Source organism: Hyperolius riggenbachi, chromosome 3 (genome assembly GCF_040937935.1).
Source record: "Hyperolius riggenbachi isolate aHypRig1 chromosome 3, aHypRig1.pri, whole genome shotgun sequence".
NCBI classification, from domain to species: Eukaryota; Metazoa; Chordata; class Amphibia; order Anura; family Hyperoliidae; genus Hyperolius; species Hyperolius riggenbachi.
In genome coordinates, this window is record NC_090648.1 from 261,862,322 (window position 1) to 261,881,245 (window position 18,924).

Here is an 18,924-nt window from a genome sequence, read left to right on the forward strand (position 1 = left end):
TGTTACTAGTGAATATTGGCGGAAAGTGTGGCATTTTATTCTAATTCAGTAAAAAAAAAACTGCATCAATTATATCAGTTGACCATAATTTTGTTTGAATTTCTTCCAAAATAAACTGGTTACCCATCCTATTTAAAAACATGGTATAATGTAGTAAAATTATGTTTATTTTTTGTAGAGATTAACCGCTCTGTTTCTGCTTAACACTTCAACTTAAAGGACACCTGAACTGAGAAGGATATGGAGGCTGCCGTATTTATTTCCTTTTAAACAATACCAGTTGTCTGGCTGTACTACTGATCCCCTTCCTGTAACACTTTTAGCCATAGATCATACGTGTGCAGCAGATCAGGTGTTTCTGACATATTTTTTTTTTCAAATCTAACAGATCAGCTGCATGCTTGTTTCTGGTTTGATTCAGACACTACTGCAGCCAAATAGGTCAGCAGGGCTGCCAGGCTACTACTAGTATTGTTTAAAAGGAAATAAATATGGCTGCCTCCATGTACTTCTCACTTCAGGTTCCCTTTAAGTCACATATTTCAAACTGAGAAAAGCATAGAATGCAGCTAGCTTAATAACAGTATAAGCTTAGTGACAGCTTTTACTGTGCATAACTGGAAAATATGTGTCTGTATTGTAAAATTAGTATGGCAAGTGTATTGTATTCTTGATCAGAGCCATATTTTATGTACACTTACATACTGTATATGTAGTCTTAAAGTGGCCATACACTTATAGATTTGCAGCAGATTTGACCATCAGATTTCTGTCAGATGCCTGTCAAGTTGAATCTGACAGGAAACTATCTGATGTGTGCCACACACTAGGAACAGATTTCAGAATGAAATCTATTGGAAATTGATCTAAATGCATTATTGGACCATTAGATCCAATGCAACTCTATGGGCCATCGATCTGCTGCCAGCAGCAGATCGACCTAGATTTCAATCCTATCAAATCGATCAAAATCGGCCGCAAAATCGATCAAACTATTTGATAGAATCGATTTCTGATCGATTGATTCCATAGGCTCGATCGATGGCAGAAATCAACCAGTGTATGGGCCCCTTTATATTAGACTTTATAAAATTGCTGGGAATAGGCTGTCACTGCTAGGGATAATATATTGCGTCAACAGTTTAAAAATATCTTAAGATAATGTGACTTTTCTCCCACATCTTTTAAAGCAAACGTGAGGTATGTGATCTGGATGCTTACCTTCTGGGTCCTCCCCAAACCTGAGGTTAGAGACATATGGCAACTACTGTATAGATGCCCGGCTGTCCTGATCTTTGTCAGCAGTATCTGGTACACACTCCTGAAACAAGCTAAGTTGCAGCTGATCTTGCCACATCTGATCAGCATGCTTTTTTAGGGTCTATGGCTAAAAGTAGAAGCGGTAGATCTGCAGGACAGCCAGGCAATGTGCAGGAATACATTTGTTAGCCCCCCATGTGTCTGTAAACATCTGACGTAGCAGGGCTTTTCAGTGCTGCTAGATTTGGGCACAGCCAGCACCACCATAGACTATTATAGGAATCACATCTATAGCGGCACTCAGTGAGTAACGTCGGCGCCGTCAGAGGACGGAGCCGAAGTTGCTTAAAAAACACAATAATTCGGCCTCCAGCAGTCGCTGGAAGCCGAATTATATCATTCTCCCACTTTCCATGGCGGCCTGGAGGGGGAATACCGTAGTAATTAACACAGCCTGGACTTGTGCAGGAGCAGGATCAGCCATATACCGGCTGTATCCAGTGCCCAAGTCTACCGGCGCCGATTTCAAATGTATGCACATCTGACTATATGCTTGTTCACATGCTGCAGGTAAGTCTTCCTCCCAGCCACAAGTCCAGGTTGTCACACCATTGCCTCACCAATCCTGCCTTAGTGCCGCAATACTGGGCAAAGGATGGATTACTGCATGTATCTGACTTGATGCAGGTCACTACCTAAGATTTAATTCTGTAACAGCTTGATATTTGATGGAACTAAACTGGTGGCAATTTCAGATCTTCTGAACTTACTCTTTAGTATGTTTTGTCGCCTTTTCAAATCAGACACCAGTACAAATGATGCCTTTTACAAAGAATTACATTTAATTAAATTTAACTAAAGACACTCAAAACAGGTATGAATCTATGACCTAAATGTTGCACATGTTTTTTTCAGGTGAATCCTCCTGTTGGGAGAAATAAAGATAGATTAAGGTGCTGTGCTTTGTATTGATAAGCCTATACATAAATACTGGAACAAGTGGTTTGTGTTGCTCACAATATGCAGACAGACAGTAATACCTTTCTCACACATTGCAATGCAGGTTAAGACAGCTAATTTCAGTGCAAAGTTGCGCCAATGATTTTGGTGCTGCCATAGGCTGGAACTCAAATTAGCAATCGTGGTGTATTGCACTATTCCCAATCATATTCTGTGTACACTATGCTGCTATCTGCCTTATGTTGAGGACTGGGATGTCAAAGAGGTCCAGCTCCATCACTATTATCTGTTCTCCCAATACTAGCTCAGGACGTAAACCAGATAAATGAATAGGGATGTCCACAGTTCCTGCCTGATCACTAAATACTATTTTAAGTTTGGTAAATATTTATATGAAAACACAACCTTTACATAGAAGTTGCAAACATGCTATCCAGTTTGCAAACCCAGAGTTGGCATAAAAAAGCTCAGCAGTAGTGGCTGAATGGACCCCATGTAACATTGTGGGAAACGCACAAAATCCTGCTTTTACTAAGAGAGGGGTGGGGTGTAGTGTCAATCAATTTTTAGTGTTAAACAACATAAATGAATAAACTAATATACACTTTTTTTTATACATCTGGTCTATTACTGTATGATACATTGCTCACTCTTTTTAGTTCCTTAGAATGTGACAATTACACTTTAGGAACCGCAGTGAAAATAAAGAAAAAAGTGCTTAATTTTTACAATAATTATTTATAAATGATTTAATCAGTGTTTGCTCATTGTAAAATCTTTCCTCTCCCTGATTTATATTCTGACATTTATCACATGGCGACATCTTTACTGCTGGCAAGTGATGTCTGAAAAAATGATGCATTTTTGGCAGTTGGAAACAACTGTTATTTCCAACAAGGCTCCCACAGTGTGGTGTCAGCACTCTGGTGCTGACATCACACTGTGGGAGGGACTTCACCACAATATCAGCCATACAGAGCCCCCTGATGATCCATTTGTGAAAAGGAAAATATTTCTCTTGGGAAAGGGGGTAACCGCTAATGATTAGGATGAAGTTCAATCCTTGGTTATGGTTTCTCTTTAAACATCCCATAGGCTAATGTATTAGAGCTGCCATAGTAACATAAATAATAGAATGGTAGCGCTATCTGATACAGTCTTTGGAAATGTTATTATGCATTTCATATACATTCCAAATAAAAAAAAGTAACATGCACAGTAACCAATGAGATATGTATGAAAAACAAAATAGTACTTTAAAAATACTGTGTAGATGTTAAATGCCTACTGAGCTAGAACAGGAAGAGGCAAATTTATTTAAAAATATAAAACATTTGTTTAGCATTGACTGCAGATCAGTATGCGTTACTCACACATCATGTTTAAAGACTTCCAGAGTGATTTTTTCAGGCGGTGCCGGGATGCTGCTAATGTCAATGCCTAAAGTCTTCAGAGCTGTAAATTTGAAAATAAGTGTAAGCCCTGAAACCACAATCATGGCTGATATCATTACACAAACACTTATTTATGGCGAGTATTGAAATTATGCCATTTTAATAACCCTGTTAGCACTTCTGTAGTAGGAAAAGCATACGTTTCTCAACAGTGTTTATATACTGTCTTTCCCGGCCCGTACATAAGATAGCATCATATTGCCTTTTGTTAACTTTTGTTTTCACACTTACCAAGATCTGTTATGTCCAGGGCTGTGGAGTCGGGGCAATTTTGGGCACCCGAATTTGGAGTCGTTGATTTCATAAACTGAGGAGTCAGATGATTTTTGTACAAAATCCACAGCCCTGCTAAGTATTAGACTAAGGAGTCGGAGCTATTTTGGGTACCTGGAGTCGTGGTTTCACAAACTGAGGAGTCGGAAGATTTTTGTACCGAATCCACAGCCCTGGTTATGTCGCATCACACAAAAATTCTGCATCCCATCACAGAAGCAGTGATAGCCCCTGATCACAGTGCGACAGACGAGGCGACACAAGAGCTAAGAGCTGCAGTGCGGTTAACCCAGAAGTGAGGCATACTTTCATTAAAAAGTATACCTTACTGTATGGCTGCACTGCAGTGGCATGTGGCGCAACCTTTCAGGACCATCACAGTGTGATTGTAGAACAATTGCACGGCAACAGAATGAAGGGAGTGTGAAAGGGGCCTTAGTCTTATGTAACAGCTGTGAATATATTACTGAGAAATAATCCTTCCAAGGGTGGGCGATACCATAGTGGCAAAGGCAGATCATTTCCCCTGAGTACTGCAGAGCCCCCAGGTCTCCCCCTGACTTGTAAACCCTGGGGCCCCTGCACTGATTTGCAACTCACCTTTCCCAGCACACTGCTCCATTCATGTTCTCTGTTTTCATCCCTGCTGGCTGCCTTTACTCCATGACTAGTCATTACAGAATAACAATCGCAGAGTCGTGCAGAAGAGGCATGCGGCGGGGATGAAGGCAGGGAGCATGGATGGAACAGCAAGCCAGGATAGGGGAGTGGTTATTCTGACAAAAACAGTGCAGAGGCCCTGGGAACACAGTAAAGTTGAAAGGGGGAGATATGGGGAGTGCTGCAGCTGGCGGGGTGAATATGCGGGGGTGGGGGGGTAGGTTACTCAACCCAATAATTAAAAAAAAAAAAAAACAACTTCAGCGTTTGCTCAGCATATTTGTTTTGTTTATTTTAGGAAATGTTAAAACCCAGCTATTAAACTATCCAAGACACCAGGGATAATATCATAGCAATTTGTGTAAACTAAGAATGTATGGACCTAAATCAGATCTCATGTTCAGGTTTGAGAAGTATGGTTAAAGTAAACCTGTGACTTTCACAAAGTATAAAAGCCGATGCCTCAGAAGAGAGAAGCCTCTGGATCGTAAAGAGGCTTCCCTCATCCTTCTACATCAAGCTGCTCCAATGCTGGGAGCGTACGAGAGATAATGGCGCTGGAGACTTGAGCGCAGGATTCAGCCGGTATATGGCTGATCCTGCTGCCGCACAAGTCCGGGCCGTATTAAATACTATTCCCCCTCCAGGCCACGATGGATGGTGGGGAATGAAATAAATTCAGCTTCCATTATGTTTTAAGTAACTTCAGCTCTGTCTTCTGACGGCGCTGAAGTTACTCCCAGTGCCTGCTATAGCCGTAATTCCTATTACGGCCTATGGTGGCGGCGGCTGCGCCCAAATCTCCTGCGTGTTCGCGCTGGGACCCCCAAAAAATAGTCTCTCTGCACCTGCGCAGTAGCACCGTCCCACTCAGACTGCAGCAGGAAAAGCAGAGCCAGATCAGGTCCGTGCCACAGTGAAATATGAAGACGCAAGCCCTCTATATGGCAATTTTCCAACAATAATGTGAAACCTCCCTCCTGAAGATTGCCAGCTTTCCAGGGGTTTAGTACCATTTTAAAGTGGACCTGAACTCTTGCACAGGACAGAAGGAAAATGTAGAGAAATGCATCCTGAATGTTTTTAGAGAATTTAGCCTGTAATTCCCCCTCATTTGTGTCTAATCACAAGTTAAATTTTGATCCTCCCCTGTTACACGTGACTGCCTATGGCAGATAAGCCGATAAGCCCATTTGAAAGCACAGGCTGTAAACAATGTGTCTGCTTCCATGAATCAGGAGGTAGAAACTGCAAATTAATTTTAGGATTTGTATCAACTGTAACAAATACATTTTTTTTTTTGTTTACCTGAAGACCGCTCCATGCCCATGGGTGTGGCCACGGTGGCGCAGCCCCAGGACGTCTAATGCCGATTGGCGCCAAGTCCTGGGGCTGCATGTTGCGGGAGATCGCGAGCAGGCTGCGCGCGCATATTCTGCTCGGATAGATACCTATGACAGCCGATCGCCAGGATTGGCTTGCTGGCTGGGGGGGGGGGGGGGGGAGCCGGGAGGTGGATTGAAAAATAAATAAAGTAAAAAAAAAACAAAAATAAAAATATACATATATATTTAAAAAAAAAACAACTTGGGGCGATCAGACCCCACCAACAGAGAGCTCTGTTGGTGGGGGGAATCACTTGTGTGCTGTGTTGTGCGGCCCTGCAGCTTGGCCTTAAAGCTGCAGTGGCCATTTTAGTAAAAATGTGCCTGGTCTATAGGGGGGTTTACCACTGTGGTCCTCAAGTGGTTACCAGTTATTATGCTGTTGTGTATCTTTTACAGCAGAGAGGCGTTCTGAGTTCAGGTCCACATTAACATAAGGTTTTGATGTGTCTTCCAATTGTTCACACATTTAGACACTTTGGGTTATCTGCCTCTGGTGCAGGAAAACCGGACCTGCATGTGGGATTTCTTGTTTGTGGTGAAAGGGTGAAATTACTTATTAACAGGGATGGTAGTGCTGCCACAGTACTGCACAATAAAAAGTCAGCTCAACAGGCTTAAAGGACACCGGAAGTGAGACGGATACTGAGGCTGCTATATTTATTTCCTTTTAACTACTCTAAGACCGCTCCACGCCAATGGGCGTGGCCGCGGCGGCAGTCCCAGGACCGCCTAACGCCAACTGGTGTCAGGTCCTGGAGCCAGCTACTGAAGGAGATCGCGCGCATCTCCTTCTTGGGGGGACGGAGCTCTGCCCCATCTTAAGTCTCCGAGCGGCAAGACTGTTAGATGGCGTGATCGCCGTCTATCTACACAGTGCAGCGCTGCACTGGGGACAGCCGTGTGACACGGCTGTCCCCCTGGGGGACAAGAGAGCGATCATAGGCAGAAGCCTATGACAGCCGATCGCGTGATTGGCCGGCTGGGGGGAGGGAGGGGATTGGAGAGAAAAAAAGACAAAAATAGTAAAAAAAAAAAAAATTGTAAAAAAACCATGAACATAAATATTTATATAAAATAAAATAAACACAAGGGGGCGATCAGACCCCACTAACAGAGAGCTCTGTTGGTGGGGAGAAAAGGGGGGGGGGAAATCACTTGTGTGCTGTGTTGTGCAGCCCTGCAGCTGCAGTGGCCAATTATGAAACAAACAGCTTGGTCTTTAGGGGGTTTACCACTGTGGTCCTCAAGTGGTTAAGCAATGTAAATTACCTGTCTGTCCTGCTGATGCTTTTCCTCTAAAGGTCCATACACACATCACATTTTTATCTGCACATGACCAATTTTACCACTTCAATGTAGTATGAGACCTTCCCTACACATTCTGTTCATAGTATTCAAAATCTGTTGGCCCTCATACTACACAGCAGTGGTAAAATTGCCCAGCCATCTGCAGCTTAAATTTGGATGTGTGTATGGAGCGTAATACTTTTTGCCATAGGCCCTGAAAAAGCATGCAGATCAGACATGTCTGAATAAAGCCTGGTACACACTTTCAATTATGATTGGCTATTCACTAACCAATTTTATCATCTCCATGTAGTATGAGGGTTTACCTACACAATCTGCTCGCAGTATTCAATCTGTTGACCCTCATACTACATGGAAGTGGAAAAATTGGTCAGTGATTGGCCAATCATGATTGAACGTGTGTAGCAAGAATAATGCTACATACACACTTGAGATTAAAGTCTTTGGAAAAGGCAAGATCACAGACCAATCTTACCCCATTCCATGTAGTATGAGAGCCACACTCTACTCAGTCTATTCTATTGAGCTGAACTCCCCATCAGATCAAATCTTTGCAAGATGCTGTACACAAAGATGAGGTGCACATGCAACAGATCAGTATCTGCAACAGATCAGCATCTGCAAAAGATCAGTTCCTGCAAAATGCATTCATAGTCTATGATATCTGCAGATCCTCATACACACCTTGTTTAACGGACAATCATCTGCAGATCATATCCACCAGGATGGATCTTCAGATCTGCAAATGATTGTCTGATCTGCAGATGAATGTCTGTTAAACAAGGTGTGTATGATGATCTGCAGATATAGACTATAAATGCATTTTGCAGGAACGGATCTTTTGCAGGAACAGATTTTTTGCAGATACTGATCTGTTCCATCTGTGTGTCCAGCATCTTGCAAAGATTTCTATCTGATGGGGAGTTCAGCTCCATAGAATAGACTGTGTAGGTATGGCTCTCATACTACATGGAAGGGGGTACAATTGGTCTGTGATCTTGCTTTTTCCAAAGACTTTTATCTCAAGTGTGTATGTAGCATAAGTCTTGACTACATTAGCCACATGCTTACTTCAAGTGTGTGATTCAGTACTACGGATGCCTGAAAGATCAGCAGGACTGCCAGGCAACTGGTATTGTTTAAAAGGAAATCAATATGGCAGCCACCATATCCCTCCCAATGTAGAGTTCCTTCAACAGGGAAATGTACGCTCATCAGCAACTGGTACATTATTTCTCACCTTCAATGTACTGAGTTCCTGTTATGTAACCTTGCCCAGCAGGGTCCAGAATTCCAAATACTGCCTCCACATTAGATTCATCAAACAATGATGGGTATTCCACGTCTGCCAGCCTGGCAAGCTTCAGCTTTTCAAGTTGGGTTATCAGAAATTCTCGGGGTCTTTCTGCAAAAACAGATTTCTTCAGTGAAGCAAAACTGGACACAGCCTGTCACATGATTTACTTATAAATACAGGCAACTGGAAATGAACAAGGGGTGAAAATGCTGCAACCAACATAAAAAGTAGTGGGGTAAAAGAAGTATGCAAACTACATCTTGCAAGAGTATATAGATCCTTGTCTAAAGGTGCCCATACACTCGTCAGATTGGCAGCAGACAGATAAGAAATGCATCTGATGATCTATCTGATGCGTTTTTAGAACATTTTTTACCAGGATAGAATTCCAATAGATTTCAGTTTGAAATCTGTTGAAATTCGATCTGATGGCATTTTTTTGCCATCAGATTTCCATTAAGGCCAATGCAAACTGATAAGCAATCTCATCAGATCGACCTAAATTTTCCACCCTGCTAGTTCAATGGAAATCCATCGAAATCGATCGAAATCGACCGTCGATCGGTCGATTGGCCAACCGATTTGCGATCGATCGATCGATCGCGATCGATCGGTCGGCCAGAAAATCGGCTGAGTGTATGGGCTGCTTAATTCTCTCATTGCACTGAACATGTGTACTACATCATATTAAAGCATTGAAACCAAATCTAGTATTTAAATGACAATGTGTTACTTTATAAATACACCTTAATACACACCTGAATGTAATGCAAAACATGAACCTAAGAGTAAGCTTGCACGTTAAGCAGACCCTAAGGGCTCGTTTCCACTATAGCGAATCCGCATGCGGGCACTGCATGCGGATTCGCATACTTAATGTTAGTGGATGGGGCTGTTTCCACGTGTGCGGCGGCGTTTTTCGGTGCGGGGAAAATCTGCACGACAGGGTCGTGCAGATTCGCATGCGGCAGGAATGCGGGCGAATCGCCGCTAATGTATTCAATAGGGAAATCGCATGCGGCTTTGTCATGCGGATTTCCCCGCGATTTCGCATGCGATTTCGCATGAAAGCCAATGGAACTTAACACAGGCAGTGACATGGTTAAATTCGCATGGCTCCTTGCCATGCGAAATTGCGGGTAAATCTGCATGCGGAAACGCAGCCGCATGCGATTTCTTCAGCGGTGGAATCCAGGCGATTCCGCACCGCTACAGTGGAAACAAGCCCTTAACCTCCCTCTGCATTTCACTCACCTCCGTACGATCCAGCACCGCAGTTCTCCCTCCTGTCCTCTGTGTGGTGCGCTACCCCTATGGTGACATTGCCATTAGTAGTCATGAGACAAACGGCGATCTCACCCGAGGGATAGAGAGCTTCAGGACTGGAAGATGATGAGCGGCAAGCGTCCAGATCCCGGAGAGGTGAATTACAAATGCCATCTGTGGTGCAGGCTCCTAGCAGTCACCCGCAGCCAGACTCGGTTTTTTCATCCTGAGGCTTAGTGTTACCGCCAAGGAGGTTAAAGACTCAGTTCCACAGCCTTCCCAAGGTTAATGTACTTTTAAATACTGTACTTAAACATTTAATACAGAGTTCATAGTATGTACAGTATATAGAGTGGGACATATCATTGTATTAGCTAGGCCTAGAGCCAAGCAACCAGAAAGTACACTTATCCGTTATGAGCTTATTATCTGCATGTTGTTGATCATCTATACTCCAATTTCCACCAATGCCGATTACCGGTTCTGCAGATTTCCGATGACTCTTTTTTTTTGCATTCTCTGATCGGCTAAATGCATGCGAGTTGACTCAGAAATATTGGACCAATCAGAGAATGCAGAATTTTACCACAGTAACTGGAATACCACAGACATTCACAACACTCAGGGCCCGTTTCCACTATCGCGAATTTGCATGCATTTGCCGCATGCAAATTCACATAGCCAATACAAGTGGATGGGACTGTTTCCACTTCTCAGGATTTCTGAGTGTTTTCGTCCGTGTGAAAAATCCGCATGGCAGAGCCATCAGAATTCGCATACCACTATGCGATTCGCATGCGGTATTGTTATGCAAATTTTCATGCGAATTTGCATGGAATCAATGGAAAAGCACACGCACTGCCATGTTTAAATTCGCATACATCGTCATCTATGCGAAATTGTATGCAAATTCACATGAAAATTTGCATTCATCCGCATGTGAAATTCGCACCCGCATGTGAATTGTACCCGCAGCGATTCGCACCGCACAAGTGGAAATGGGCCCTCAGGCATACTCAGCAGTATCAGAGTCTTGTGATTGGTCTAAATTTGCAGCATTCTCGATTGGTCCAATGCTTCTAAATCCTGAGATCGGGCTAAAATTACCAAATTGCAGTAAATCGGATTTCTGCAAAAATCCGATTTCCTTTTACCGATTGAAAAAGGCCAATGTCCGATCAGAAATTTCAATTCCACGCAATCTGAATGAGTATCTTTACTGTATTGCTTAGGGCCCTTTCACACTAAAGGGTTATGCAATAAATTGCTTTAAAGGGACTCCGAGCAGTGCCTGTGGGTATGCCTTTAAGCATACCCACAACTAATTAATTACATCCTCACACCTACCAGCATGTTGTTTGTAATTATATCCCCCTGGGTTCCTTGTATTTCATTGCATTGCACTGAATGGAGCTGCCGACACTGGGGAAAGTGTCGTCCTGCATAATACAATGCTGAATAAGGAATTCAAGATGGCGGACGCGATTTCGATCGCGAAAATTGCGAAAACTAAAAGGCGTAGGGTGGCGCTCTATATATCAATGGAAAGAGGAGAAAGAGAGCTTCAAAATGGTATGCATCTTTCCATAGTTACGGCACTGCTCGGAGTCCCTTTAACCACTTGCCGACCGCACGCTTATACCGTGCGTCGGCAAAGTGGCAGCTGCAGGACCAGCGACGCAGTATTGCGTCGCCAGCTGCAGGCTGATTAATCAGGAAGCAGCCACTCGCGCGAGCGGCTGCTTCCTGTCAATTCACGGCGGGGGGCTCCGTGAATAGCCTGCGGGCCGCCGATGGCGGCTCGCAGGCTAAATGTAAACACAAGCGGAAATAATCCGCTTTGTTTACATTGTACGGCGCTGCTGCGCAGCAGCGCCGTAAGGCAGATCGGCTAGCGTCCTGTGCAGCCCGGTTCACCAGGGGGGGCGAGGTAGGAGAGGGAGGGGGGGGGGGGGGATTTCGCCGCGGAGGGGGGCTTTGAGGTGCCCCCCCCCCCCCCGCAACACCCGGCAGGCAGGAGCGATCAGACCCCCCCAGCACATCATCCCCCTAGTGGGGAAAAAAGGGGGCGATCTGGTCGCTCTGCCTGCACTCTGATCTGTGCTGGGGGCTGCAGAGCCCGCCCACCCAGCACAGATCAGCTAAAACAGCGCTGGTCCTTAAGGGGGGGGGGGGGGGTGTAAAGGGTGGGTCCTCAAGTGGTTAAAGAACAAGCGACACCCATGCTAACCTAGAAATATAAAAACACATATATAAGTAGATAAATACTACTTCTACTTACATAACAGATGTATTGTGCTATCCACGTAATGATTCCTGTGAATTTTATAAAGGAAAAGCAAAAAATCCTATTCTAGGCAGTGGCCATCTTGCCAAGCTAATGCTGACATCATATCCTCCCTGACTCTTGTTTTCCCCCCTCCCTTCTCTTGCTCATTGTGTATTCATTAGCTGCCCTCCTCCCAGAGTCTTTTTTTTTATTTACACATCCAATCACTTAGTCACCTCAGCCTTGCTTGTAAACGCAAGTGATCAGATGGAGTTTCTGATAAGAAGCTAGGCAGGGAAATAAATGGAAGAGGAGAAATATATTATAGATAAAAAGAACTCCCAGAATTCAACTTTTTGGCACTAGGGCTAGCGCTCATAAAGTATGTGGTAACTCCAAACCATAACAGCAGAAAAAGTTTTGCAAGTTTTGAATGCAGGATTAGCATCTTTATCACTTAATACACTCAGACCAGTTGCTGCTGAAATTTGATTTTTATGGTGACAATACCGCTTTAAGCAGAATTGTGTGTGTAAAGTCCAAGGCCACGGTCACAGTGATGCAGTGCGGTGTGTAACAGATGCTTTGTAGCGTGGCTTACTGCACTGCAATGCACCACCTATGTGACATTCACTGTGTGTCGGGAGCGTTGCAGTATAACGGGTAGTGGCTTAGTAAAGCACTGCATGCAGTGCCTTACCGCTAAGCGCACACATTAATAGTAAAAGTAAGACATCCTTTTCATTAACTGTATGCTTTACTGTATGCATGCATAATGTGTGGCACCAACATCCCAATCTCTTGCATTCCTGCGTTCACAGGGAATGCAACAGCCTTACCGCACAATCGCTTCAATTCATAATAGGCTTTGCAGTAAAAAAAAAAAAAAAATCTGGTAGGGAAAATACCACATTCGGTATTTTACACCTTTGTGTGCTAATTTATAAATATTTTCACAGCTGCCTTTGAAGTTTGGTAAATTACCACAGCCCATTGAGCGGTACAGCAGAAGTGTGGCGATATTTCTTTTGTTACAAGCTGTAATTATGGTTCCCTGCACAGATGACTCACACAGACTTCGGCTCCCTGCATAGATGACTCACAGAGTCTTCAGCTCCCTGCACAGACACAGAGACTGCGGCTCCCTGCACAAACTTTCAGCTCCCTGCACTTTGCATTGTTAAGACCTCACCAGAGGTGTCGGTAACTTGTTAAGCCCTCACCAGAGGGGTCTGTAATTATCGTCTGGCTTACCGCTTGTTGAAGGCTTTATGAATTGACATTTGCTGACAATTTACTGACATGTGTTGGAGGTAACTACAGCCAAGTCGGTAATTTTCCTCACTGCTCGATAATTTCAGTTTTTCATGCGATAACAGCCTTTATGAATTGACACTTTGCTAAGTGGTCGGGAAAGTCTGCTATTTTCAGCATTACTGCATGCGGTAATGCTTTATGAATTGAGGCCAGTGAGTAGAGCAGAATGCATTGCATGTAATGTATTCATGGTGCAGTAAGATTTTACACATTTCTACTAGACGCAGTTTGTTGTATACACCCCTAAGTCTGTTACCTCACTATGGATAATATCACCACAAAGCAATGATATTCATAAGGGGCTTTCAAATGTAATGCGGTGCAGCAGGTTCTGACGCAGTACCGCACAACATGCTGTACGTTAACAAGGCAATGTGTGTGTTTACAGTGGCAGCGAGGAATATTTTCATTGTACTGTATGCCTCATTGTATGGTTGCACTGCATCACTATCTCATGGTGCAACTTTTCAGCTTCATCGTGTTGCGATTTGATCGCAACGCTAATTACACACTGTGAAAAGGCCCTAACTGTCGTTTAACTGGGTTTACAATCTAAGGTCCATACCACTTTCTAGAGCTAGTCTTTGAAAGAGAAATCTGTTTACCTACTGGATTTTTTTGGGGGGGAACTACATATTACACATAGTAGTCATCTATATTTCACACACATACAATGAACTGTGTATGAATTAGGCCCGGTTTACATTAGAGTTAAAAACTCTAATGTAAATTAAAAAATCGGAAGGGATGGGAATGGATCAAGTGTCTGCTGCACCACTTTATCCGGACCGCTGAGCCCAGCGGAACGAAACGAAATCCGAAGCTTTGGGGCAATGAGAAAACGGAATGTGTTCACACTAGTAAAGAAACAGACGGTTCTAAATAAAAAATGGGGGATGTGGGGAAACGGAACGGAAGCAGCGGAACGTAAACAGAGTGGCAACGGATCCGATCAACCGGTGATCGGTGCCACTTCAACGCAAGTGTGAACCGGGCCTAAATGATTGTGCATCTGTGAAATCACCAGTTTTCCAGGATCCTCCCATCTGCCAACTAAACTTTTATATGTGCCACACTGCCTACATACAGTACAGTTTGAATCAAATGCAAAACCTCACATGGTAAACTAGCTGTGGTAGCTATGAGAAGTCTGTGAAGGATAACGTCTATTGCTGTTGCAGAGCTTGCAATGCGTATCAGTTATCACCCACAGCTTCACTAACCCCAAAATTATTTGTATAACTCATTGTCTTTTTATATTTTATTACAAATAAAGAAAACAGCTTAGTGGCACGCCCTGTTTTACATTCATTGAAAAAGTCAGGGAAAAAAAACACAGGAAATGGAATTGGAATTCAGGAACAAATTTAAAAAAAAAAAACTTTTGAGTTTTATGTGCAACCGATCAGATCATCGAATTGCAATAAAATCAAACAGAAAAATTTTAACATGTGTGGCCACCTTAATGCTTAGTACCCACCTTGCAATTTCCTATCAGATAAACAGGTCAAATTGATTATTTCCGACAGGTCCAATTTGATTTCCAATAGTCTTTCTGATCGATTTTGTATAGAAATAATCAGAAAATCAGAATGGACCTGCCAGAAATAATGAGACTCGACCTGTCTGTCTGATGGGAAAATGCATGGCGTGTTCCAGGTAGAAGAGTGGTAATCACACTGAATGCTATCAATCTTTTTAGCTACTTAATAATTTTATTAACCTTTAGTCCCAAACCGTCCCGTTTTCGTCATTTAAGAGGGCTCTCCCGCTTTCCCGCTATGATCCCCCAGTGTCCCGGCTGGCTGGGGGGTCAGATGCAGGGGCGGACTGTTTGCGCAGGAAGGGAGGCAGCCAGTGAAAGGGAGCTGGTGGTAAAGTGGCGTAGAAGGGGGGAAGTCCCCCCCTCCCCCTTCCCTCACCTTGGTGCTCCCTTTCCTGGCTCTCCCTTCCGGATTAATGTATCTCTCTGGCGCAGCGGCTGACAGCGGGCGGGGAGAACTTACCGCTGTTACGCAGCCGCCGGAGAGAGCTGTGATCTGTGCGCCGCAAGTCTGGTCACTCAAGACCAGACTAGCGGCGCACAGATCACAGCTCCCTCTGCCGGCTGGAAGGACATTGGTAAGTCCTCTCCGCCCACTATCACTCTGCCGCTATGCGCCATCGGAGGAGACACATTGATCCGGAAGGGAGAGCCAGGAAAGGGAGCACCAAGGTGAGAAAAGGGGGGAGAGACTTCCCCCTTCTCCGCCACTTTGCCACCAGCTCCCTTTCACTGGCTGCCTCCCTTCCTGGGGGCACATATACACCTGGCTGCATATACTGGGGACACCTATACACCTGGCTATACTGGGGAGACCTACACACCTGGCTAAATATACTGGGGACACATACACCTGGCTACATTTTACTGGGGACACCTATACACCTGGCTGCATATACTGGGGAGACCTATACACCTGGCTGCATATACTGGGGAGGAGTACATTTGAAATCGGCGCCGGTAGACTTGGGCGCAGGATTCAGCGGTATATGGCTGATCCTGCTTCTGCACAAGTCCGGGCCGTTTTAATTACTATTCCCCCTCCAGGCCGACACGGATAGTGGGGGAATGAAATAATTCGGCATCCAGCGATTGCTGGAGTCCGAATTATTGTGTTTTTTAAGCAACCTTGGCTCCGTCTTCTGACGGACCCGACGTTACTCACTGAGCGCTGCAATAGGAGTGATTCCTATTGTAGTCTATGGAGGCGCCGGCTGCGCCCAAATCTAGCAGCGCTGAAAAGCACTGCTCCGACTGCGGAGACCTATACACCTGGCTGCATATACTGGGGAGACCTATACACCTAGCTACATATACTGGGGAGACCTATACACCTAGCTACATATACTGGGGAGACCTATACACCTAGCTACATATACTGGGGAGACCTATACACCTGGCTGCATATACTGGGGAGACCTATACACTTAGCTACATATACTGGGGAGACCTATACACCTGGCTACATATACTGGGGAGACCTATACACCTGGCTGCATATACTGGGGAGACCTATACACCTGGCTGCATATACTGGGGAGACCTATACACCTGGCTGCATATACTGGGGAGACCTATACACCTGGCTGCATATACTGGGGAGACCTATACACCTAGCTGCATATACTGGGGAGACCTATACACCTGGCTGCATATACTGGGGAGACCTATACACTTAGCTACATATACTGGGGAGACCTATACACCTAGCTACATATACTGGGGAGACCTATACACCTGGCTGCATATACTGGGGAGACCTATACACCTAGCTACATATACTGGGGAGACCTATACACCTGGCTGCATATACTGGGGAGACCTATACACCTGGCTGCATATACTGGGGAGACCTATACACCTAGCTACATATACTGGGGAGACCTATACACCTAGCTACATCTACTGGGGAGACCTATACACCTGGCTGCATATACTGGGGAGACCTATACACCTGGCTGCATATACTGGGGAGACCTATACATCTGGCTGCATATACTGGGGAGACCTATACACCTGGCTGCATATACTGGGGAGACCTATACACCTGGCTGCATATACTGGGGAGACCTATACACCTGGCTGCATATACTGGGGAGACCTATACACCTGGCTGCATATACTGGGGAGACCTATACACCTGGCTGCATATACTGGGGAGACCTATACACCTGGCTGCATATACTGGGGAGACCTATACACCTGGCTACATATACTGGGGAGACCTATACACCTGGCTGCATATACTGGGGAGACCTATACACTTAGCTACATATACTGGGGAGACCTATACACCTGGCTACATATACTGGGGAGACCTATACACCTGGCTGCATATACTGGGGAGACCTATACACCTGGTTGCATATACTGGGGAGACCTATACACCTGGCTGCATATACTGGGGAGACCTATACACCTGGCTGCATATACTGGGGAGACCTATACACCTAGCTGCATATACTGGGGAGACCTATACACCTGGCTGCATATACTGGGGAGACCTATACACTTAGCTACATATACTGGGGAGACCTATACACCTAGCTACATATACTGGGGAGACCTATACACCTAGCTACATATACTGGGGAGACCTATACACCTGGCTGCATATACTGGGGAGACCTATACACCTGGCTACATATACTGGGGAGACCTATACACCTGGCTGCATATACTGGGGAGACCTATACACCTGGCTACATATACTGGGGAGACCTATACACCTGGCTACATATACTGGGGAGACCTATACACCTGGCTGCATATACTGGGGAGACCTATACACCTGGCTGCATATACTGGGGAGACCTATACACCTGGCTGCATATACTGGGGAGACCTATACACCTGGCTGCATATACTGGGGAGACCTATACACCTGGCTACATATACTGGGGAGACCTATACATCTGGCTGCATATACTGGGGAGACCTATACACCTGGCTACATCTACTGGAGACACCTATACACCTGGCTACATATACTGGGGAGACCTATACATCTGGCTGCATATACTGGGGAGACCTATACACCTGGCTACATCTACTGGAGACACCTATACACCTGGCTACATATACTGGGGAGACCTATACACCTGGCTACATATACTGGGGAGATACTTTAAATTGATATATTACTCATTTTAAAATGTTAATATGAAGGAAAATGAACCAGGATAGAAAGGACCAGTGTGGTTTGAATTATAAAACCACATATTTTCCTTAGGAAATCTTTATGGTATGCGTGACTAGGGGTGTGACGGGGCGTGATAAGGGTGTGGCAGGGGCGTGGCTTAATTGTCCCTCTTTCTCATCTCAAAATGTTGGGATGTATGTATATGCCACTGTGTGATTGCTGTTTTATATAAACACTTAAAATTTGGTTTTGTATCAATGACCCAATTAAAAAAGTCTTGTTTAATGACATTGGAGTTAGACTTGTAAATGCTGCACGCACGGTGCGCCAGGAAGGAGAAATGAAGACGATGCAGTATCTGTAATACATTATACAAGCACGGCTTGGCTTGGAGACATTGCCCACTATGCGGCCAGCAAGCATTAGCAGAGCTTACCAGGCCGGTGGTAGAGCAGCAGGCTGGTCAGGTTGTTCACCAGCTCCATGATCTTGTTTTCCCGGAGATAGTCCTCAGCTTGCAATGCACGTCCAGCCGCCATGGTTTTTAGCAGCGTTTCTCGTTGCTAGGAGACAGCATTACGTAAACAGAGCGCGCGGAACATTTCTGGGCGTGAACAAAAAAAAATATGCTGTTTCGGGTTCGGAAGTCCGCAAAATGTCGCCATTTTCTAGGAGTCAATGACAGCTTAGCTCGAGACGAAATGCTACCCCTAGTGGCAAACTGTTTGTATGTCGCCATTTTCTAGGATTGCCAATGACAGCTTAGCTCGAGACGAAATGCTACCCC

The 18,924-nt window shown here is 44.7% G+C and overlaps 1 protein-coding gene across 1 annotated transcript; it reads right to left on the bottom strand.

Annotated features, from left to right (window-relative positions):
* Positions 1 to 2,079: 2,079 nt before the first annotated feature.
* Positions 2,080 to 18,717, bottom strand: EFCAB10 (EF-hand calcium binding domain 10). Its single transcript, XM_068276266.1, has 4 exons — positions 18,574 to 18,717; positions 8,544 to 8,708; positions 3,594 to 3,675; positions 2,080 to 2,185 (listed from the first exon to the last, which is right to left on the bottom strand). The coding sequence occupies exons 1-4, from the start codon at positions 18,674 to 18,676 to the stop codon at positions 2,143 to 2,145; spliced, it is 393 nt and encodes a 130-aa protein (XP_068132367.1). The 5' UTR covers positions 18,677 to 18,717; the 3' UTR covers positions 2,080 to 2,142.
* Between the last annotated feature and the right edge of the window lie 207 nt (positions 18,718 to 18,924).